General features: G+C 36.9%; 2 protein-coding genes and 1 long non-coding RNA gene across 5 annotated transcripts; 2 read left to right on the forward strand and 1 right to left on the reverse strand.

Moving 5' to 3' along the window:
• Positions 169 to 10,912, forward strand: LOC109325469 (flowering time control protein FPA). Of its 3 annotated transcripts, none has more exons than XM_019557867.1 (6): positions 169 to 602; positions 3,026 to 3,271; positions 3,635 to 3,715; positions 3,913 to 4,826; positions 5,430 to 6,806; positions 10,539 to 10,912. In XM_019557867.1, exons 1-5 carry the CDS (start codon positions 309 to 311, stop codon positions 6,793 to 6,795), a joined length of 2,901 nt encoding a protein of 966 aa, XP_019413412.1. In that variant the 5' UTR covers positions 169 to 308; the 3' UTR covers positions 6,796 to 6,806; positions 10,539 to 10,912. The 3 variants fall into 3 exon arrangements, with proteins under 3 accessions (XP_019413412.1, XP_019413413.1, XP_019413411.1); XM_019557868.1 differs by lacking the exon at positions 10,539 to 10,912 and adding an exon at positions 9,371 to 9,520; XM_019557866.1 differs by lacking the exon at positions 10,539 to 10,912 and having other exon boundaries at positions 5,430 to 7,652.
• Positions 7,060 to 8,188, reverse strand: LOC109325471. The gene is made up of 2 exons (XR_002105138.1): positions 7,190 to 8,188; positions 7,060 to 7,137 (listed from the first exon to the last, which is right to left on the reverse strand). It is a non-coding gene; the product is annotated as an uncharacterized LOC109325471 (long non-coding RNA).
• Positions 12,744 to 22,055, forward strand: LOC109325682 (F-box protein SKIP16). The gene is made up of 5 exons (XM_019558183.1): positions 12,744 to 12,980; positions 13,550 to 14,272; positions 14,675 to 14,893; positions 21,455 to 21,561; positions 21,697 to 22,055. Exons 1-5 carry the CDS (start codon positions 12,783 to 12,785, stop codon positions 21,773 to 21,775), a joined length of 1,326 nt encoding a protein of 441 aa, XP_019413728.1. The 5' UTR covers positions 12,744 to 12,782; the 3' UTR covers positions 21,776 to 22,055.

Raw genomic sequence — 23,222 nt, forward strand, 5'->3', positions numbered from 1 at the left:
CAAAATTCCACAAGCTTCCATGCCAAACTTTTTTTTAGGAAAATGTGTTGAATTGATATTAAATCTGGGCCGGGTTTGATGTACCCGACCCGAAGTTTTCCAAGGCTCATTCATACCCTATATATATATACACCCTATTTTATTTTTTAGCATTTTTCTCTACTATATCTATCTTCTCTGTAACAGCGATTCTCTCTCTCCTAGGGTTTCCTCCGCCGTGGAAATATTCTCATCACCAAACCTCTCCTTATTTTTCCGCTCAATTTTTCAATTCTACCATTTCATTTTTCTTCAATTATCCGAATCCAATGCCGTTTCCGATTAAATCAATGAGGCCTGCATATGGCGGTGGCGGCAAGGATTTCGACGAAGTTCCTCCTTCGAACAACCTATGGGTTGGGAATCTAGCGCCGAATGTAACCGACTCCGATCTGATGAATCTGTTCGCACAATACGGCGCTTTAGATAGCGTCACATCGTATTCGTCTCGGAGTTACGCTTTTGTTTTCTTCAAGCGCGTTGAAGATGCTAAATCCGCTAAGAACAATCTACAAGGATTCGCTCTCCGTGGCAATTACTTGAAGATTGAGTTTGCGAGACCGGTTTGTGCTCTCTTCTTAGATTTTAACGGTTTCTGTATTTTTTATCCCTATTCATATGGTTGTCGCTATAACTATACCGTATTGTTTCACTTCGATCTTTATCGTTGCAATTTAGCTTCCAAAAATCGTTCGATGCGCTTTTTAATTTATTTTTAAAATACATATTTTCAACATTTGTCGTATTTCTCTTCGTTGTGCATGTGATTGATCCGAAATTCGGTCGGTGTAGCGGGGAATTAATTTACATCGAGTTTAGTCAAATCTTTAACAGAATCGATTCTATGATAGGCGGCGAAATGAATTAGTCGTGAGTCGTGTTGATTAAAATTACATAAACTTTTAAGTTTTCAAAATCATAACCTAAATTCTCAATTTTATTATTATCAGTTAATTAGATTGACGAATTGGCGAAAACTTGATTCCCGAATTTGGCTCCAAAAGAAGTTGTTAACCTAACTGATTGTGGCCAAACCTTGATGCTCATGGTAATAATTACAAATGCGGTCAAATTGTGATAATGTAGGCAACTTTCAAAACCTTAACTTATTCACCAAATTTAAAACCTGTGTCAATTAGTACATTTACATCTTTTGGTGGGAAAAAAGTGAATCCTGAAAGCTTGTTTTATGATGACACTGCTTTGGATCTGAAACGAAGATCTAATTTTTTGAAAAGATCTAAAATAAATGAAATGCAAATTAACAACCTATGGCTAAACTTTGCATCATACGGGACTTGGGGCAATATTGTGATAAGGTGCATCTTTCATCGCGTGTTGTGTTCAGCTAAGAAAGGTTCTTAAATCAATCACCGTATTCATGAGTTCTTATTATTAATATTTTAGTTTTATTTTTTAATATTTGTGGATGTGGAATTTCTTGGAGATAACGCTTAACCGCAATTTACATGCAACTACTTGCCAAACATCACCGCTTATCTCATTTTCATATATCTAAAAAGTAGACATTCTTTGTCCACAAAAAAATAAATAAAAAATATTCGTACTCTTCAAATCACAAAAAAAATGTCCCTCAACGCCGAATAAGTGGGCAGCAACAACTATTTATCCTGGTCTTCCGTGTTGCAACCAGGGATTCTACGAAAAATGTTATTCAGAAAATCTGACGTGTTCCGGTTACAATCATTAAACAACCCCTCTAAATAGTAGCCCTTAAAACAATTTCTAGTCCTCCGCCTTTCAATGTATTTGATCCTCCCGTCTAAATTAATATAAATGCAAACAAATATCATATAATTTCATATATAAAATTGACATTGCTGCTATAGAATCGTAAATAGTAAATTATTTTTTTGGTATTGTGACGAGAACTACTCTCATACACCTGTCCAAAATAACAAACAGCAACCTATCATCTGATTATAATTGACTCTTCATCCTTTAAAGAAATGTTCAATTGCAAGTTTTTAACTAAGGAATGATACAAGGAGAGAATAGAAAATTATAATATTACGAGTCTGATATTGATTTGATGTGAAGATAATGTCTTGAGATGATACAAATCACGAAATAATAAATATGAAATAACTCTTCAGAAAATGCTTTGAAATATTCTAAATTATATAATAAAATATACGAGATACTTTTACATTCTCCCTGAAGCTTAAACTTTGTAGAATGTCGGTGGTGGCAATTTGACTGCAACGACGTTTGTGGTGATTGTGTTCTTCTGCTTATGTTGTCTCTGAGCGTGCGTTGAAATCACCTTTAATTATGGAATTACATTTCCTAGCAATAATCTTAAGAATTGTGAATCATTATGTATATTTATACCCACACAATCTTGTATCTCAATTTCGTTCCTCAATCAAGAACTCACAGAAATATTAATTGTCAGTTGTTTTGCACACAAAATAAGCTAATCCAATTTCACACTGAACCCTAAATTCTAAAATCTAAGGACAGGGAGAATTGAGTTGAATATCATATACCTTGCGGTTCTTAGGTGTCTCTGTACAATGATTTTGAAAAAAAAAATGAAATTCCAGGTAATGGTTGAATCTTGTATAGATTAGAAACTGCAAATGGGCAGGTGGCCTATATTATTTTTGGTGCAAGCAAAATAATTAATGGTTTCAGCCTTGTGTCAGGGCTGCTTCTCCAATTGTTAGATCTTGGTTAGAAACTACAAATCACACTAGAAGCTTGAAGTTGTGTCATGTAGAAGTCTGTTGGTATAACTAATATCTGACTTTCTTTTACAATATACATGATCTAGCGCTAAATTCACTGCCAGTTGTGGCTTGTTGAACATTATGTTGCAGACGCGCATTTTGGTTTTAATAGTAGCAACATGTTTTGAGTGTAAAATTTGTTTGTTTCTTTGCTATTAGTATCTGCATGTATTTATTTAATCTGTATTCCTTTGATGTGTTTTTAAACTACTAAAAACTCCTATTTTCAGGCGAAGCCATGTAAGCAGCTTTGGGTGGGTGGTATTAGCACGGCTGTCACAAAGGAAGAATTGGAAGCTGAATTTTGTAAATTTGGTAAAATTGAGGAGTTTAAGTTCTTCAGAGACCGAAATACTGCTTGTGTTGAATTTTTCAATTTGGATGATGCTACTCAAGCTATGAAAATAATGAATGGAAAACGTATGGGTGGAGACCATTTACGTGTAGACTTTCTTCGGTCTAACACTTCGAAAAAAGTAAGTTTATATTTTAGATGTTGGTTTTTTATTCTTGTTCCACTCCCTTGTATTGAATTACCTGTTATACTACACACACCCTGATTCTGGGTGGTAGCATTGGTAAGTGGTTCTTTGAAAATGAGTCTGCCATGAATTTTATTTCTTAAACTAATAAGGTATGTCTGATTGGGTCATTGTTGTTTTTGGATTTGTGCTATTTCTGCTTAGCTACTTTTTCTTTCATCATTTCTAGAAATTGGTTGGTTGGGTTATTTTGTTATACAGATTTCTAGGCCTCAGTAACTTATATTTGGTATTGTTGTTTTTGCTCTATCTGCTTGTTATTCATGTAGCTAATGCTTCCTTCACTGATTGATGTAGGATCAGATGCTTGATTATGGGCAGTTTCAGGGAAAAAGCTTTGGCCCTACTGATTCCTATACTGGACAGAAAAGACCACTGGTGAGAGTTCCGTGCCTCTAATTTCAAGTGTTGTCTTTGGATGTTGTTGGACGTATGTTATGTATTTGTTTTAGGAAAAGACAAGACACCGTTAATAAGTGCATGCACCTGCTACTGAAGTGCTTTATGTAATATCTAATACTTGTAGCTTGAACTTTATTATTGTTCCTTATATATACTTGTTCACATATCTTCAGAATTCACAACTTCCAATGGGGAGGAAGGGCGATAGTCAACCTAGCAATGTTTTGTGGATAGGTTATCCTCCTGATGTTCAGATTGATGAGCAAATGCTCCACAACGCCATGATTTTATTTGGCGAGATTGAGAGAATCAAGAGTTTTCCTTCGAGGAATTCTTCGTTTGTTGAATTTAGAAGTGTGGATGAAGCTAGACGTGCAAAAGAAGGCCTTCAAGGACGCCTTTTTAATGACCCTCGAATAACAATCTTGTATTCAAGCAATGATCAGGTACCTGGCAAAGATTATCCTGGCTATTATCCCGGAAATGATGGGCTAAGACCTGATGTATTCTTGAATGAGCATGCATTTCGTCCACTACAAATGGATGTATTTGGTCATACTCCTATGGTTCCTAATAATTTCCCTGGACAGTTCCCACCTAGTGGTATTGGGTCAACTGCACCAATGCGGCCTTTTGTTCCTCAAGGCAGTCTTGAATCTCGAATTTCTGGCCCCTGCTTTAATGAGGGGAGCTCACTCCACAAATTTCAAGATGGTAGCTCCAAGAGTAAGATGGGTCCAAACTGGAAAAGACCATCCCCTCCTGCATCGGGGTTACTTCCATCTCCTGCATCAGGTACTAGGCTTCCTGCAAGATCTGCCTCTGGTGCATGGGATGTACTCGACATTAACCATATCTCCAGAGATGCTAAACGTTCAAGGATAGATGGTCGTGGGTCAGTTATGGAACAAACATATGGCATGGATCCAATTCATCTTGGTCCAGTGAGCTCAAGGATTGCTGCTGGAGTACATGGGCCTGCCGAACCTGATAGTGATCATATTTGGCGTGGAATTATTGCAAAAGGGGGAACTCCTGTTTGCCATGCTAGATGTGTCCCTATCGGGAAAGGGATAGGGACTGAGCTGTGAGTATAGTTCTATTTTGATCTTAATGTCTAATTTGAATTTTGGAAATGTGTAAGAGGAAGGACATAGGAATATGCTTACTTGGACCAGATTCTATTCGTTGGCTTCTTTTGCCTTGTATATTGTTATCTGTGTTGAGATACGAGCATTGCCATGACGTTGGTTCTAAAAAATGTGTAACATGCATATGATGAAAATACTTGATTGGTTTTACCCACTGCTCAATATTAGAATTGGGAAAAGTAGTTATTGTGTGTCTGGAGGAAACTCTCAGTTGTTTTGAAATTTGATAATTTCAATTTTTTAATGGAGAGCTGGATAGCGATTTTTTCAGATCAATGGGATAGGGGAAATTGTTGTGTTTAGAAAGGAATTTTTTTTATTAGCAACCGAACTTGTTTGTTACCTTCTCTAGTTCCTTTGTGTTATTCCCTTCCTTTTCCCAATAAACCTGTCTATGGTTAATTGTGATTTTGGAACACAGTCGATTTCATTTTTCTTGCAGTTTTTATTTCTTGCCCCTTGTGGTTAAAATGAATACCTGTTTTCATGGCACTGTTATGATGCTGTAAATAAAAGTTTGTTTTGTTCTTTTGATGCAGTCCTGATGTTGTTGATTGCTCAGCGAGGACAGGGTTGGATATACTCACAAAACACTATGCTGATGCAATTGGTTTTGACATTGTTTTCTTTCTGCCCGATAGTGAAGAAGATTTTGCTTCTTACACTGAATTTCTTCGCTACCTTAGTGCAAAAGATCGTGCTGGTGTTGCTAAGTTTGCTGATAACACCACCTTATTCTTGGTACCTCCTTCTGATTTTCTGACAAAAGTTTTGAAAGTTCCGGGACCTGAACGTCTATATGGTGTGGTTCTGAAGTTTCCTCAAGTTCCAATTAGCGCACCAATGCAACAATCATCACATTTACCTCCTTCACAGTCCACTCAGTATGTGCAGCAGATTCCTCCTTCACAAGCGGAGTATGGTTTTATTCCTGCAAAGGAGGAACAGGTTTTGCCAATGGATTATAACAGACTATTGCTTGAGGATCCTAAGCTTCCTCCTAAACCAGTATATCCAGTTACAAGTGGCCCTCCTTCAGTTCAGCCTATGCGTACAGATTTTGCTCCCAGCAGTAATGCTTCTCTGTCCCAAGCTGGTGTTGCATTAACACCCGAGCTTATTGCAACGTTAACCAATTTTCTCCCTGCAACTACACAAATATCTGCCACTGACGGTACCAGCTCATCAGGAGGCTCCTTGACTGTGAAACCGCCATTTCCCCCTGTTGCACACAATGATGGAAACCAATCTCAATTATGGAAACCAGAGCATCCAATTGTTGATCAATCTATTCACCCTCCTCAACCATTGGGGAATATGTATAACATTCACAATGCTCACTACCAGCCTTATCCAGTGGCGCCTACCTCTGTCCACCCTGGTCAAGTGGTCTCAAGCAGTTCTCACATCCAAGAGACTGCTTCCAGCTTACAGCAGCAAGGTGCTGTGTCATCTAGACCCATGACTAATTTCATGATGCCTTCTCAAAGTGGACAGTTAGCTGTATCCCCTCATGTCAATCATCAGTACCAAGTTCAACACTCCCCTGGCACTCAGAAAGGCTTTGTCGGAATGCAAGGAACAGATACCTCTGTTTTATACAATTCTCAGGCTTTCCTGGACGCCAATAATTCTTTTACCTCATCTAGTCATGTTCAAAGTGCTAATCCTTCACGACAGCAAGCTGTCATGCCATATACAGTGGAGCAAGTAAACTCAGACCTTTCCAATCAGCAGGTTCCTCTATTTGGAGCCGGTCAGGGCACATCAGAAGTGGAGGCCGATAAGAATCAGAGATACCAGTCGACATTACAGTTTGCAGCCAATCTTCTCCACCAAATACAGCAGCAGCAACAACAGCAACAACCAACCCAAGGAGGATCTGGGCCGGGAATTCAACAATGAGAATTATTCTCGTAAGTAATCACCCCTTGACTAATTCTTTTGAATGGATATTTTATATGGCATCCCTGCTCCTCATAACCTAGGTTTAATATGGAGATTCTGATCATATTTCTGTTCTTTTCCATCATCTTTTTGTCATAGTTGTAAAATATGTTGCATGTGACCTTTTGGTTTTATATGTTAGTTGCAAGTGATATTCATTTAACCTGTGGGTTCTAAGCCAGAAATCCTGAAAACCTTATGGTCTTGTGGGAAATATGTTTGCATTTACATGATGTTATATTGTGAAATCAGATTGCAATCTCACTTCAATGCCAATTACATGATGTTTTAGGTTGAGAGCTATAGTTGGTTTTGTAAATTGCATCGTTAAATCATCATGGATGATAGAGACTAGATATGATTGCCTGTTGAACTTGTAGTTTCTGCTTTCGGGTGATTAATTGTATGATTATTTGATACTTGCGGGTAAATATCTTGGTTTGCATCCTTTTGCTTATAGTTAATTGTTCCTAGTTAAAATTTCTGCAGTAGTTTCATTTCCTTATCACCTTTTTTCTTTAGTGGTCTTCTGTCTCTGATATGTTACTGTGATTCAAAAGTTTAGCTTATTCTGTCGAAATTTTCTCTATTGCACTTTATTTGCAAGTTTCGTATCCCTTTGTTTTTAGTTTTAAGTATGGATATCTTTTGTCTTTTCTTTTCCCCCTTGGATGTTAGTTGTTAGTGTTGGAAATTTAATCTCACTCTTATTTTGCTGTGAGATGTAATATTGAAATCTGCACTATGTAAAGACCTTGAATGTGCTTCTAAAGATTATGTGAAGAATGATGATACTTGCTGATGAAATTTGTAAATTTGGAGTTACCACTTTTTGCTACTTTCCTATCTAACCATAATTAGGGATTGGTTGACTGAATGAATCTACAAATCGTTACTATTGCTAATCGTGCCTTAACACTAATTTTTCATAGGTTTCCTTCGTTATTCTTACTCGAACATTGGGAATGCGTAGAAATTACAAATCCTGCTTTGGGGCATGGAAGGTGTAATAATAATATGAACTTTAATGACCTCTAGTTTTTAACACCCATTTTATTTTTTAGCAACTGACTTTAATCATAATCATTCCACCAGCTTGGCTAAGAGATAAGTTTTTTAACTGATTAGCTTATGAAATATTGGACAGGAAACTTATGCCGAAGACTTTAAAGTCCCAATCTACTCTGTAAACTTTAGGGATAAAATATGTATTCACACACTTGGTCTCGTTATTGTGGTTGTGTCTATGGCATGTCCCAAACTCATTTGCTTATCCGCTAATGTAATTACGACCAACTCAAACTAGTAAGACTAGCGTTTTATTTTTATAATGATGAAGAGTTTATTATGAGAAAAGAGAACAATACAAATGCAGTAGGATAGGAAATCCTCAACTAAAACTGCGAACCAAAATATACAACAGATTAAGAACAAAGACTAAGTACACAAAACATGCAGTAAAAGAATGCCAATCAATTTTCAAGATTTGACTAAGATACCCCTCCGAAAAGGTCGTGAGCAGGATAACCACAGAGGAAAAACTAGTTTATCTCAAATGAACTAGAGACAACCAAAGCCGAGTAATCATATACACACAAAACCGCAAATTGAGTTCATTGGCAAAAAACAAATGATCTAGTTTTAGAACTGAATCTGTAGTACACAATAGGAGATAAAGCACTTTAATTTGAAGCAAATCATTTCGTATTAATCTTATTCAAACAGCACAACTTCCCAAACACAAGATTCATTCACTTGTTAGTTTCTCTCTTTTAAAATGCTTTGGGAAAATAGTAAGAACTCTGTAAATACTTAATTGCCCATCAACCCTAATAATGGCACATGTTTGCTGTTCCATGTGTGATGGTGCTCTAGCTGGAAGACTTTTAGTTAACACGTTACTGTTAAAGATGATGACAAACTGTCCCTTGGTCTAGTGATTGAAGCATCACATCATTGCATCAAAGGTTCTGTCTTCAAGTCCCACTGTTTCAAGTTCAGTTTATTTTATCAAATAGAGATTAGTCCAATTCCTAGAGAAAGAAAATGACTAAGTAAAACCATAGGTGAAACGATTAGGAAAAAAGGACTTGCAAATTAATGTTTTGTTAATGAATATAATTTATGATAAAACATTTTGATGTTATTTAATCCATGTAGCTAACTCACCTAGTGAGGTTAAGGCTTGTTTGTTGTTGTGTCGAAGATGATGGCAACATCAGCCAACAACTTCAAAATGAAATTTGATGTTAAATACATAATTTGGTTAAAAAGGTTTTGCTTTTCCTGTCAGCTGTCTTTGCCAATTTAGAATCAACTAAACTTTAGAAATAGTTGTCTTACAGGCTTTTTTAATTTTATCGAAAGTGAAAATGTTAATTTTTGTTGATTCAGTCATTTGGATGATTTCATCTTTAGTAATGCTAGAAAGTTAGAAGACGATTGGGGCATGCCTAGAACATTAGAGATTCTGTTATTTTCCATTGATTATCACTATTGGTGCGAAATTACTTCTTTCCTATATTGAATTTAGGATCATGAGATCATTCTTTCTATTGTCTGTTTGCGACAAATGCCTTTTCTCAGAACATCTTGAGATAATTAACATTTTAGGTACGTTTGGTAGGCACTTCAATTCCAAGGATGACAAAATTATGACCACGAGAGTGAAAACTTTCAGATTGAAAAAAAATAATAGTGAAGTTTCTTTTTAAGCTTGTCTGCAATACTTTCAGGAGTGGGGGCTGTTCTTAACTCCTCAGTCCTCACCACTTCTTATAATGACCCCCCTCTTCCCCTTTATGTTCTTCAAAATAAGAATCATTCCTATCACTGCCCGTCTAAACCCGCATCCTCCGTGGCCATGATCTGTCACTGTTGCTGTTGTTGTCAGGTCTGTTGCGCTGCCATTTGCTGTTCCTCATCACCGTGGAGGGTGATTAGAGTGGCATATTCTGACACAGTGGATACCCAATTCCATTTGAATCTAGAAGTGGGAGCGAGGGAATGGTAATTCTTACAGAGTTCCGGTAAAATCCATCCCAAATTAAAGAAAGTTTACTGTCATGAAATTTTCTTCATTATTTCCAAAACCAGACACGAATTTATAAAAAATTACCTTAAAGTTTCACTTGTTAGCTTTTTACCAAACGTAACGAGGAATTAACTTTTGAGCAAGGTACTTGTTAATATATAGAGTGTAGCTTCACGTTTTTATTTTCGAGCTAATATTCGCTCTCAGGAACATCATAAGCGCTCCTTTTTTGATATAATAAAATATAAGGATTAAAAGTCTTCCTCTCAGCGTTCTCTTACTGTTGAACTTCAGATTGCCTAGGTTGCTACCAATGCGTAATATGTTTGTGATTGACTTTGCTCAATCCCAATTTACTCAATTTAACACTTTGATGAAGTTGCGCAGTGATAAAATTCTAGTTCAATTTAGCAGTCATTGCTTTCACCCCATTTTTTTACTAGACGTTGTACAAGAAATAATATTGTTGGCTTGTTGTTTATAGTTTTATGTCAATATTAACTATTAATAATATTTAAAATGGCCCGAAATGTTGATTATAACGACAATTATTTAACATGACCCAACATAATGTGAGTAATATTTTGGTTGAGAAATTCATTTTATATTGTACGGTAAGATAATTTGTGCACAAGGAGCTCATAGAGTGACTAATTGTTGTTGACAGGTTTGCAACGCTATCCTATCCTAATCGTGTCGTTTAAATTCAACTATTCCTGGACGTGCGTTGGTAATGGCTTCCTGCGCTTGTGCTTTGTGATGTTCGGAAAGTTCGGTAGCGATTTCAAGCTGATGCTCCCATCAATTTAATCTTTCATTTGAACCAACTTTCTTCACTTTCTTTTTTATTTATCCGGCTGAACTTTCGTTGCTGTTTCTTTTATATTTTTATGCATCCGTTCCCTCTCTGTTCTCTACAAACTGTCAAGGTTTAGAGTTGGATTTTCATTGAAAAATATTTTGATTCTTGTCTCTGTTTAATGTATATAATAATTTTTCATCTCAGCTTTAATCCCAATTGGAATGCAAGTTTTACACCTATCTTGGTGCAGGAGAAATTATATCCGCACTTTCGTCCATTACTACTTCAAACGTTGCGTTTTTTTGTAACTCTTTCTGCGTTGTTCTTTTGCTTAGGGCGGGATGAACGTGAATACTATATTATTGATCGTTAATTTGGTTGTCCCACGATTTATGATTAATAAAAAAAACTAACTTTTTATAATTAAATTTATTATATTTTGATCTAGAAAAAGATGTATGTTTTGACAATGTATAATTTTTATATATTATTAATGTATTATTTATCATTTATAATTAATAATTATTAACTCTTCAAAAAGTATAATAAAAACAATTTATTAACTATGTATAATAAAAACAATTTATTAACTATGTATAAATCTTTAATTAACGGTTCTATAAACACATAGTGCAGCAGCAATTTTGAACCCTTTAAAAAATGGTCTGTGTTTAAATGTGTAAATAGTCCTATTATGATAGCTTGATCATGGACCTAAGCTGCCCCTCCTCCTCAATGATAATTTTTGAAAGCCCGTCATTAAAAAGGAAAATAAAAATGCATGAGTTACTAGAAGATTATTTTTCAAATTTTGAATCCTCCATGGTAATTGGTATTTGGGATGGATTGAAGCTCCCTCTTATTCTAAGACTGTAGTGTTTTTTTAAATAAAATTTGCTTTGCAGAAATATTTTTTAGGAATTCAATATGCTTCTGCATCTCTTGCATGTATTTTATAAGGCTAATTATAAATATGTTGTATTTTTACATAAAAATATATTCAAAATATTTAATATGATATTTATACTTTTAAATTTTAGATCCATCTTTTGATGATTTTTTAATCCGTCCCCTAAAATAAGAAAAGACAGAGAATTGATTGGGTCCTATTTTCTTTTTCATAAGAAGTAAATAAACAGTATATGTAGGAATTTGTCATTATACTTGAAAGTGGGAATAAAGTTGTTCTTGGGTATTCCGTAAGGGATTAAGGAGTATGTTAGGTGTTGCTTTATTGTGTTACCATTAAAATTATTGACTGTAATAATATCTATGTACGGGTAATAACAATGTAAAAAAAATTTATACGATTAGTATATATATTTTTTTCTAAAAATTATTATCATGATATAATTCTATAAATGTTGAGAAATTTGTGCATAAAAAAAAAGAAAAATTGTGCTTAGCTTAAGCGGAATATTTTGGCAAAAATTAGTTGGTGCACTAAGTTGGAATTGTTCACTATATAGCCATGTTAAACATTTGAATTTTTTTAAAACTTCTATTAATGTAGGAGATTACCCATATGTGAGCCCATAATATCTATTTCATGAGACAATGATGGTCTTACTCTTTTGTTATTTAAAGTTTTAAACATCCAAAAACACTTTTTCACTTAATGAAGATTTTGAAGAGTGTAATATTTATACAATTTTATGGTAAAAATCTATACAAGTTATGTGTTATTTATCATTCATTTGCATTTTTTTAAAATCAATAATAATAAAATATGAATAATAGAATATAGTAAGTATATCAAACTCAATGTTAACAATATAAAAATAAAATAACAAGTTCAATATTCTGAAAAACTTAACCTTTGGAGAGCCGCCAAATATTAAGCGTTAGCATCTCAACTCAAATTGCCTTAAAAAAAGCTTGCACAATATTTCACGAGATAAAAATGTATGCACGAATATAATAATTTTTTTTATACTAACTAGATATAAAATTTTATACATTTGTCTGATCATATATATTACACCCATATTTTATTCATATTAAAAAAGTAATAGTATTTAAAATATGATAATAAGCCATAGTCCATAGTAAAGAGATGGTTTAGTTGATATTTGGTTGTGGCTTGAGAAGAGAGAGAGAGAGGAAAAGATGGAAAGAATGGAAGATTTGGTTGTGAATGAAATTGTGAAAAAGTTAGCAGCTGAAGACATTGGCAAAGTTGCTTGTGTGAACAAACGCTTCAACTTTCACTGTTCTGAAGAACCTCTTTGGATTCATCTCTGCTTTCATGATCTCTCTTTGACTCAACCCCGAGATCATCTCGGAAACCCTCTCCCTTCCTTCAAGGTCTTCTCTCTCTCTCTCTCTCTCTCTCTCTCTCTCTCTCTCTCTCTCTCTCTCTCTCTCTCTCTCTCTCTCTCTCTCTCTCTCTCTCTCTCTCTCTCTCTCTCTCTCTCTCTCTCTCTCTCTCTCTCTCTCTCTCTCTCTCTCTCTCTCTCTCTCTCTCTCTCTCTCTCTCTCTCTCTCTCTCTCTCTCTCTCTCTCTCTCTCTCTCTCTCTCTCTCTCTCTCTCTCTCTCTCTCTTTGCTACCCCAATTGAATAAAGGTGTCAACTTTGTTTTCTTCAATTTCAATCACATCATGGGTCATCATGCTATGCTTGTTTTTCTTCATCTTGTGTTGTCTGGGTCATTTATCAAATAACCTAAACCAATTGTTGTTTATGCACGTGTACCAGTTATATCAAAGATTATAATTTGACATCTATTTTTATTTTATTAATAAGAGTAATTTTTGAGCATTTGATGATTGATGCCCTGCTGAAAGTGATTCTCAATGCTAGACATGTGGTGTAGCAGTAGTACTAAAGTTCTCAATAGTTGTCTTAGAAATCAGAGTGTCTGTGTGTTGTGCAGGAAACTTATCAAAAATGGAGAGAAGCTTTTGTTATGTATCCTTGGCCCCTTGTCAAGCGTGTGAAAAGGTGTTGGGACACAATAAAGACTTGGCTCACCAATAATTTTCCGGAAGCGGAGGCCACACTTTGTAAAGGTGCATCAGAAGCTGAGATTCAAGAGTTGGAGAGCGCTTTAAATGTGAAACTGCCTCTTACTACTAGGATTCTCTATCGTTTTCATAATGGCCAAGAAATTACAAAAGAAGATATGGAAGATAGTACATTTTACAGTTCTCTAGGCCTAATTGGTGGGTACTCGTTCTATAGTCATTTCGTGAATGTGTATCTATTGCCTATAAGTCAGGTAATCCAAGAAACTCGGAGAATTACGCGTCACTTAGGCTTTTTCAGGAGATCCAAGTATGTTCTTGTAGCTGCTTCGTTCACGTACATTGAAAAGTTGTTTTTCCTCAACTGTACAAATGGTCAACTATATGTTGGAACCAGGAACTTTCCTGATAATGGAGAAATGATCCCTTGCGTTCCACATGATCTGATTAGTTTAGATCATGAAGTGAACAGTGAGCAGCAACAGGATGCTATGCTACTGTGGTTAGAAGAACATGGTCGCCGTTTACAACATGGCTTTATCAAACTTCTTGAAGAAGGAAATACCAGAAGCATTAATCTTTTTCCAGAACAGCCCCCTATTTGTTCAATGGCTGTAACGAATGGCGTGCAGGTAGAGAGTGCTTAGTGCTTACTACCACCTGTACTTGCTCTTTTAACTCTGTTTCTTATGGCATTGATAGTTGATAAGGTTTGGTCATATTGGGATTCATGGAATATCTGTCAAATCATACAAGCCTTGCATGTGTGCGTGTATATATATATATATATGTCTTCATGATGCTTTACCATTTATAATGTCATACCAAAGTTCCTGAAATCTTCAGTTAAACGTATTTTTGTGTGGTCATAATGCATTGAGGAAAAGAAGAGCCAGTGACTTTTGCTCGTTGGTGGTGCAGGGGATATGCCAATTAACTTGCCTATTCTCATGATTAATGGTTAATTTTATAAGTATTTCCTTTCTGGTGATTCATTCCACATTGAAACTTATAAGTATTGCTTATTTCTTGAGGTTCGTGCTTCTGCGTTGTTAATCCCTGAGTTGGCTGATCTTCAAGATGACGTTGAAAAGTATTTATTTGCTTATTCAATCCGCATGTCCCTTGAACCCCAAGGATGTGTCATCAACGGGATGCCCTTCAGCTCTTGCCAGCTCCATTGGAGGCACTGGGTCATCCGTTCCAATGATATCGTAGTATCTGATGTCAATGGAGAAGCTGTTATTGGAATGGTATAATTTCCCTTTTTCATTTGTGTCTTCATTTGTGTATATTGTACTCTATCTATTTAATATACTCGCATTGCAGTCTAATACATGTTTGGCTGTTGTAGCATGTGATCTTTTAAATTTTTATTAATTGTCTTGAATTTCTAGAGGAGATATTAGTAGTAATGAGTAGGTCGTCAATGTCCAGCTATATAACGTAGTTGTGCCAACTTCTCTTGGATTTAACACATTTCAAGGTAAAAATTTAGCTGGAATCTATGAAGCACAAACAGTCCAACATGGACACATGCATGAAATTTTGTGTTTGACATGTTCAAGCTGGAGAATATTTCTTTTATTCGGGCACATATGGACATGTATGACCCATGTGTCATAATGTGTTATCTTTGTCTCCGATATGGAGGCTTGTGTGATAGTAGGCATGGGACCAGTATGGTGCTTTTGCTTTATACTTTATAGGTTCCATATGTGATCTAAGTACATTCTAACTGATTATGGTCTAGTTGCTGGGTACTAATGTAAATGTTTTACCCATATTTTGATGTGTTAATTTTCTCTTCCAGCACGGAATTAGTTCTTGAATTTCCAGAAAATTACATAAATACCACTCCACCATACCCTTTTTAGAGCAATAACCTGATATTTCTATTCCCAATCTCGGATGTTCTGGAGCTCCGATATTTAGCCTTTGGTGCGTGCATTTGCTAACACCGGTACAAGAAACACGAAAATGGAGAAGAAAGTGTACAAAATCGATTCGGAATCAATTCGATTCCGAATACTAATACCTCGTTTATTGATTTAAGAATGGAGTAGATTACAAGATGAACCCTAATTGATTCCCCGAATCAATTATACGTTACAAGATTAATTCTGATAAGCACTGGTATCTAGGTAAGGAAAAATTAGACAGAATAGAAGAAATTGCCCCTAACCCACAGTCAGCTAGACTTGTGGTAGGGTTCTATGATTATTATTGAGAAAGAAAGAATTACAGAATAGTGAAGTAGATACAAGATAGTGGATCCCACGATCCAATTCCCCTACTGATTCCTCAATCAGTTACTAACTATCCAATGCCCCTACCCCTAAGCTAACCTCCTTATTAATAGATTCCCTAACTGTCATAACTACCAGAGAATTAGGAGGGAAAGTTGGTTATTTTAACAACCACGTTTTCCTCTTACCTCTTTTATACACGTGTTTCAACTCAGGTTTGTTCTGAGTCTTAACAAAATCCTTATGGCTAAGTGGCACCAAATATCATAACCGTATATTCCTCAAAACCTAATTTATCCTCTTTTTTCTTTTAGCTAAAACACTACAAGTTTCGACGGTCAATATAGATACAAAAATATCTTATGGGTAATGTAATGACAAGACTATAAGAAAAGCAGAGCAAATTTAAGGATTTTAAATGAACCTCTTCTGCACCAAAACATGAACCACAGTACTCCTCATCATGTCCAAGTCTGCCCAATGAAACATGGAAGACTGGATGTACCTTGGATTCAGGAGGCAAATCCAGTTTATATGCCACCTCTCCTACCTTCTTTATATGCCACCTCTCCTACCTTTTGAACCACCTGATAGGGGCCATAGTACCTGGGAGCTAATTTAGCAAACGGTCTAGCAGCTAGGGACTTTAGTTTATAAGGCTGTAGCTTGAGGAACACCCAATCTCCTACCAGAAATTCCACTGCTCTTCTATGTTTGTCAACTACTTGCTTCATGTAGTTTTGTGCCTTAGCCAGATTAGTCTTCAATTCTTCTATGATTCTATCTCTTTCAGTAAACAAACAATTGACTTCCTCCACTCTAGAAGGTATAGTCCCTGCTCTGATTAACAGGGGAGGTTCCCTCCCATATAGGGCCTTGAAAGGGGTCATTCCAGCTGATTGATTATAGTTGGAATTATACCAAAATTCTGCCCAATGCAACCACTCTACCCATTGCTTGGGTCTTGGACCCACATAACACCTCAAGTAAGTCTCTAGGCACCTATTAGTAACCTCAGTCTGCCCATCTGTTTGAGGATGATAAGAAGTGCTAAATTTCAATTGTGTACCAGCCATTTTAAACAACTCCTTCCAAAAATGACTCAAGAATAAGGGATCTCTGTCTGAAATGATTGAATTAGGGAAACCATGCAATTTGACTACTCCTTGCAAGAATACAGCAGCTACATCTTTGGCTGAGTAGGGGTGCCCCAAGGCAAAGAAGTGTCCATACTTGGTAAGTCTATCCACCACTACAAAGATAGTGTCCTTACCCTTAGCTCTAGGTAGACCCCCTACGAAATCCATGGAAACATCCATCCAAACTTGTTGAGGGATAGGAAGGGGTTGCAACAACCCTGCAGGAGCCAAGGTTGAATATTTGTTCCTCTGGCAGGCATCACATTCTGCTATGAAGGTTTTAATATCAGTCCTCATTCCTTCCCAGAATAGGAAGCTTGCAATTCGCTTGTAGGTCCTTAGATACCCTGAGTGCCCTCCAGAAGGGGTATCATGGCATTTAGACAAGATTAGGGGAATTCTATTGGAACCCTTAGACAAAACCAGCCTTCCTTTGTAGTAGAGGACCCCTTTTTTCAGTTCAAAACCTGGGTGAGAATCAGCAGAAATTACCAAATCTTGCATTACTCTTCTCCATTTAGGATCCAACTGTAACTCTTGAATCCATAGCTCCACCTCCTCATTATTAACCATAGAAATGGCAGCATACATTAATTTCCTGGACAGAGCATCAGCAACAGGATTTTCCTTGCCAGGCTTAAATTGTATCTCAAAATCCAGACCTACCAACTTCACTGCCCACTTAAACTGATCATCAGAAAAAAGCCTTTGTTCTGTCAAAAATTTCAGACTCCTCTGATCAGTTCTGATGATGAAATGTCTGCCCATAAGGTAGTGCCTCCATTTCTGGACAGCCTGCACCAAAGCCATTAATTCCCTCTCATACACAGACTTTTGCTGAGCCTTACAAGACAAACCCTTACTCCAAAAGGCTAGGGGTCTTCCCTCCTGCATCAATACTGCACCTAAGCCTTTACTGGAAGCATCAGTCTCCACTATAAATTCCTTATTAAAATTAGGAATAGCTAACATAGGTAATTCAACCATAGCCCCCTTTAACTTCTCAAAAGCAGCATTGGCATCCTCAGACCAATTAAAGGCATCTTTTTTGAGTAGTTCAGTAAGTGGCCTTGCCATTCTTCCATAATCTTGGACAAATTTTCTGTAGTAACCTGTGAGCCCCAAGAACCCTCTCAACCCCTTAATACTGGTAGGAACAGGCCAAGAGATCATATCCTTTACCTTAGAAAGATCAGCAGATACCCCTCCTTCACAGATAATATGCCCCAGGTATTCAATACTAGATTGACCAAAACTGCATTTTTTGGGATTTGCCTTGAATGAATTCTGTATCAGCAGTTCCAAGACCAACCCTAAATGTTGGCTATGAGAAACCATATCCTGGCTATAAACCAAGATATCATCAAAGAACACTAGTGTGAATTTTCTGAGATAAGGCTTCAAGATCTCATTCATCAAAGATTGGAAGGTGGAAGGAGCATTGGTTAGCCCAAAGGGCATCACCAAAAACTCATAATGGCCCTCATGAGTTCTAAAAGCTGTCTTCTCTATATCTTCTGGCCTCATCCTAATCTGGTGATACCCAGACTTCAAATCCAACTTAGAGAAGACCCTAGCCCCTCCTAACTCATCCAGTAGCTCTTCAATCAAAGGTATGGGAAATTTATTAGGGATGGTTATCTTGTTAAGAGCCCTGTAATCCACACAAAATCTCCACCCTCCATCCTTCTTCTTGACCAGAATTATAGGGCTAGAATAAGGAGAAATACTTGGCCTAATGACTCCAGCCTCCAACATCTCAGCTACCAACCTTTCCACTTCTGATTTCTGATAATAAGGGCACCTATAGGGCCTAAGATGAGGGATCCCTGCCCCTTCCTTCAAATGAATAGCATGGTCCTGTCTCCTAACTGGAGGAAGGCCCTGGATATCCTGAAATACAGACTGAAACTGATGCAGCACTTCCTCCAATTCTGCTGGAAGCACCTCCTCTGTTCTGGTTGGTGAAGCCTCTTCACACTGTAGGAGTAAACCTCTTCCCTCCTCTAGCAGTACTTGCATAAAAGAGCCCAGTGATAATTCAGCCTTAGTTAGAGAAGGGTCCCCAACTATAGTAATGTTAGCACCCTCCTTTCTGACTGATAATTTCATCCTCCCAAAATCAGCCCTTACCTCCCCAAGGCTAGCCAACCATTCTAAGCCTAGAACCATGTCCACCCCCTTTAGTTCAAAGAGATAAAAGTCTTGAATCACTTCAAGTGTTTGCATGAGAAATTTAAGCTTAGCACACTTACCTTGGCACTGTATGTGATGCCCATCCCCTACTTCCACCACATAAGTCCTGGTTTCCTCCACCTTAAGCTGTAAATCCTCCACTAATTGCCTTGAGATGAAATTATGAGAGGCCCCACAATCTATCATCACTACTACAGGTGTCTCTCTTAAAATCCCTCTGATCTTCCAAGATCTTGAAGAAGTGAGCCCCTTCATAGAGTATAAGGACAGTTGTAATGAGTGAAGAGTCTTAACCTCTGCCCCTGAGTTCTCTTCTTCATCCATTTCTTTTTCTTCAGAATCCTCTTCATCAGCCATCAGTAGCATATGGAATTGCTTGTTTCTGCACCTATGATCTCTGGTAAAGGGCTCATCACACCTAAAACAGAGCCCTTTTTCCCTCTTCTCCTTCATCTCTGCACTAGATAATCTTCTGTAGTCCCCCCCCATTCTTGAATTTCCCAGGTCCAGAGTATTCCTTAGGGGAGTGGTCACACTTCCTACAGATGAACCCTCCTTCTTCGAACTATTAGTGGCAGTTGGTTCCAGGGTAACCACCTTGCTATAGGAATTTGTTCTGGAAGAACCAAAAGACCTAGAATACCCCGTTTGAGTCTTCCTATGCACCACCAAGTTCCTCTGCTCAATCAAGATGGCCTTCTGGATCAATTCTGGCAAGGTCTTCAATTCATATAATCTGACCTCCACCCTTATCTCCTCTTTAAGCCCATTCACAAATATTCCCCTAACAAAATCGTGATTAATTCCTCGTAAGGCCCCTGCAAACTTCTCAAATTCCTCCACATAAGCTTCAACTCCCCCTTCTTGCTTGAGAGACAAGAGTAACTCAAACGGATTTTGAGCCATAGCAGGCTGAAATCTCCTCACAACTGCCAATTTAAATCCCTCCCAGGTAGGGTAAGGGTTACACCCTTCCCACCATTGATACCAACTAAGGGCCTTCCCCTCCAAAGCTACCATAGTGGCCCTCATCTTTTCAGTATCAGAAATAGATCTTAGTGCAAAGTACCTTTCCAGCTTTTGTATCCACCCATAGGCATCATCCCCTGAAAATATAGGTATTTCCAATCTCCTCCATTTGTCATGGCCTCGACCCCGATGGTGGCTATCTACCTCTTCCTCATTCTCACTGCCCACCTCCAAGGATGGCTCCTCTGTGGTGACCCCCAATTTCGTAGCTATTGCCATCATCAAATCCTCCAACTTCTGCGTTCGTGCTTCATTCAACTCCATTCTCATTCGTATCTCCTCGCCTTCTTGGCCCCCCTTCCCTTGCGTTCCACTATCACCTTCTTTGGCCATGCTTCGAGTAGAAACCATACGACGAATGCAACAGCAGCGTGGGTGGTTATTTTTCCACAGGCACCAGAATGGTGCTCTGATACCAGTGATAAGCACTGGTATCTAGGTAAGGAAAAATTAGACAGAATAGAAGAAATTGCCCCTAACCCACAGTCAGCTAGACTTGTGGTAGGGTTCTATGATTATTATTGAGAAAGAAAGAATTACAGAATAGTGAAGTAGATACAAGATAGTGGATCCCACGATCCAATTCCCCTACTGATTCCTCAATCAGTTACTAACTATCCAATGCCCCTACCCCTAAGCTAACCTCCTTATTAATAGATTCCCTAACTGTCATAACTACCAGAGAATTAGGAGGGAAAGTTGGTTATTTTAACAACCACGTTTTCCTCTTACCTCTTTTATACACGTGTTTCAACTCAGGTTTGTTCTGAGTCTTAACAAATTCCCTGAATCAATCCCTCTCTACTCAATTCTCAAAAACTACTATTTATACCTCCTGTCCCATTCCCTCCTTCACTGCTACAGCAGTTACTAAAACTGCTCTTAAGAGCTTAATTGCTACGCTGCCACGTGGACTAGTGGTTGCCACGTGGACTAGTGGTTGCCACGTGGCCTCCTTTGATACACCCTAGTGATGGGTGGTCTCTCCCGCATCCTATCAGCATTGATTGAGGGCTTTCAAGTTATGCAGATAGTTTAGCTGAGTTGGTGGTTTATAGCTTGCCAGAAGATGACTCACCTTGGGCTCAACTTCGAAAGAATGATAAAGTTTATGATGTCAATCTCTTTTAATACAAGAAATATTAGTTGCATACTTTCATTAAGTGGTTCAAATGTCAAGTTCTATGATATGTCTTTGCAGTTCCCTCTATTGTGTCCTGGTGATAAAGAATTTGTTTATCAGAGTTGCACGCCTCTACCAACTTCGTCGGGTTCGGTTGAAGGTTCTTTTACATTTGTACCTGGCAGGTATGCCTTTATTCCTTATTTTTATGCTATGGCCAACTTCACTTGCAAGCTTTAAAAATTCATGAAATTACACTAAAATCAATAAGTGCAATGGCCAATGAGCTGATGCTTATTGTTGTTGTCCTCTGATTTCAGACTGGCAGAGCCAAAAGGAGGTCCTTTCGAAGTGACAGTGGCGCGTTTCCCGCTCCAGGTGCCAGACTATGTTTTCTGATATTCATAGTGGAATAGGGCATGACAATGAAAATATTATCTCAATTGCAGACAATGGCAATTGTAGCTCAGGGTTATTAATAATAGTTTGGGTGTATTATGTTTTCTGATTTTCATGTGAGTTGCATGGTTGTTGTGACAATTTTGGAAGTTGGTCTTGCACAAATTCTTTACATCTATTTGCAGGGCAATATCAGATTTCTATCTAACATTCTTTATTTATCTCTCAACTTTGAAGCTAAGCACCCACTCACTCACTGTAAAGACTTATATTCAAGTCAGATGTATATCTAGTATGGAAATGTGTTTTTGTTGAATGTAAAAGAAAAGGCACAGAATCAGATGAACCAATTCAGAGATATCACATTTATCCTGAAGGATAATGCCATCAATTAGCTCTTGTTGTCTGATTCATGTATCAGTTGCTGTCAACCCATTTCCTTTTAACAGCTTCACAACTCGCAGCATCATTGTTCCTAGCCACAATCCTCAAACCACTTATATATAGATGCATGTTAAGCAATGGGATATAATAGTATTATAATATGGGTCTATTTTTCTTTGTCAAATTATAGTGTCTCCTAATGGATAGTAAAAAACTCACCTTCAAAGCATAGAGATTAGTAAACATGAGCTTGATTTTGAGACAGCATTTGTGTAAAGCAAATTACACTACATGTTACAAAGCATATGAATTGAAATGAGTAATTCACCAAAGAAAGAAAAAATCAATTACATATGCTTAGAAGTTAAAACAGCATGTGATTTTTTATGGTCACATGACTTTACTTTTAACATTAATAAGTGATATTCACATATCACATAAGAAGTATTTAATAATTTTATTAAAAATCATTTTCAAATATTTTAATAAAAGTAAATAGTGTTCATTTTTATATTTTTAAGATGGTAAATCCATTTTACTACTGCTCTATTCTTATTATAAGACATCCTTAACCAAAGTATACGGTTTCGCAGAGCAATTCCAAATGTTTGTCAAGCTTATTTTGATTTGGATCTTCTCCCTTTAGCTTAGTCTTGTTTTTCTTGGTTTTGCTTTGTACCAAAAACCGGAAAAAGGGATATGATTTGTAAAAAGTATTTGTAATAGTACAAATTTATCATGATAACTCTTTTTGTAAATTTAAAAAATTTATTGTTTGCCTTAATTAATAAACAAGTGTAAATAAGATAAAAAATATAATGTAACTCATAAAATGATCATTAAAAACTCATATAAGGTGCCTTATAAAAACAGTAAGTAAAATGGAGTTCATACATAAAATTACAAAAATAAACAGCCACATTCAATTAAAAAATATATATCATCTTCACCGATTATCTCTTATCTTATAACACAGTAACCAAGGCTGGACTATCATAGTTTTAGAACGAAATACCAATACCAATTAATTTTATTCTAAATTCCAATTTTAATTGAATGTAAG

The sequence above is a fragment of the Lupinus angustifolius genome, chromosome LG13, assembly GCF_001865875.1.
Source record: "Lupinus angustifolius cultivar Tanjil chromosome LG13, LupAngTanjil_v1.0, whole genome shotgun sequence".
Lineage (NCBI taxonomy): Eukaryota > Viridiplantae > Streptophyta > Magnoliopsida > Fabales > Fabaceae > Lupinus > Lupinus angustifolius.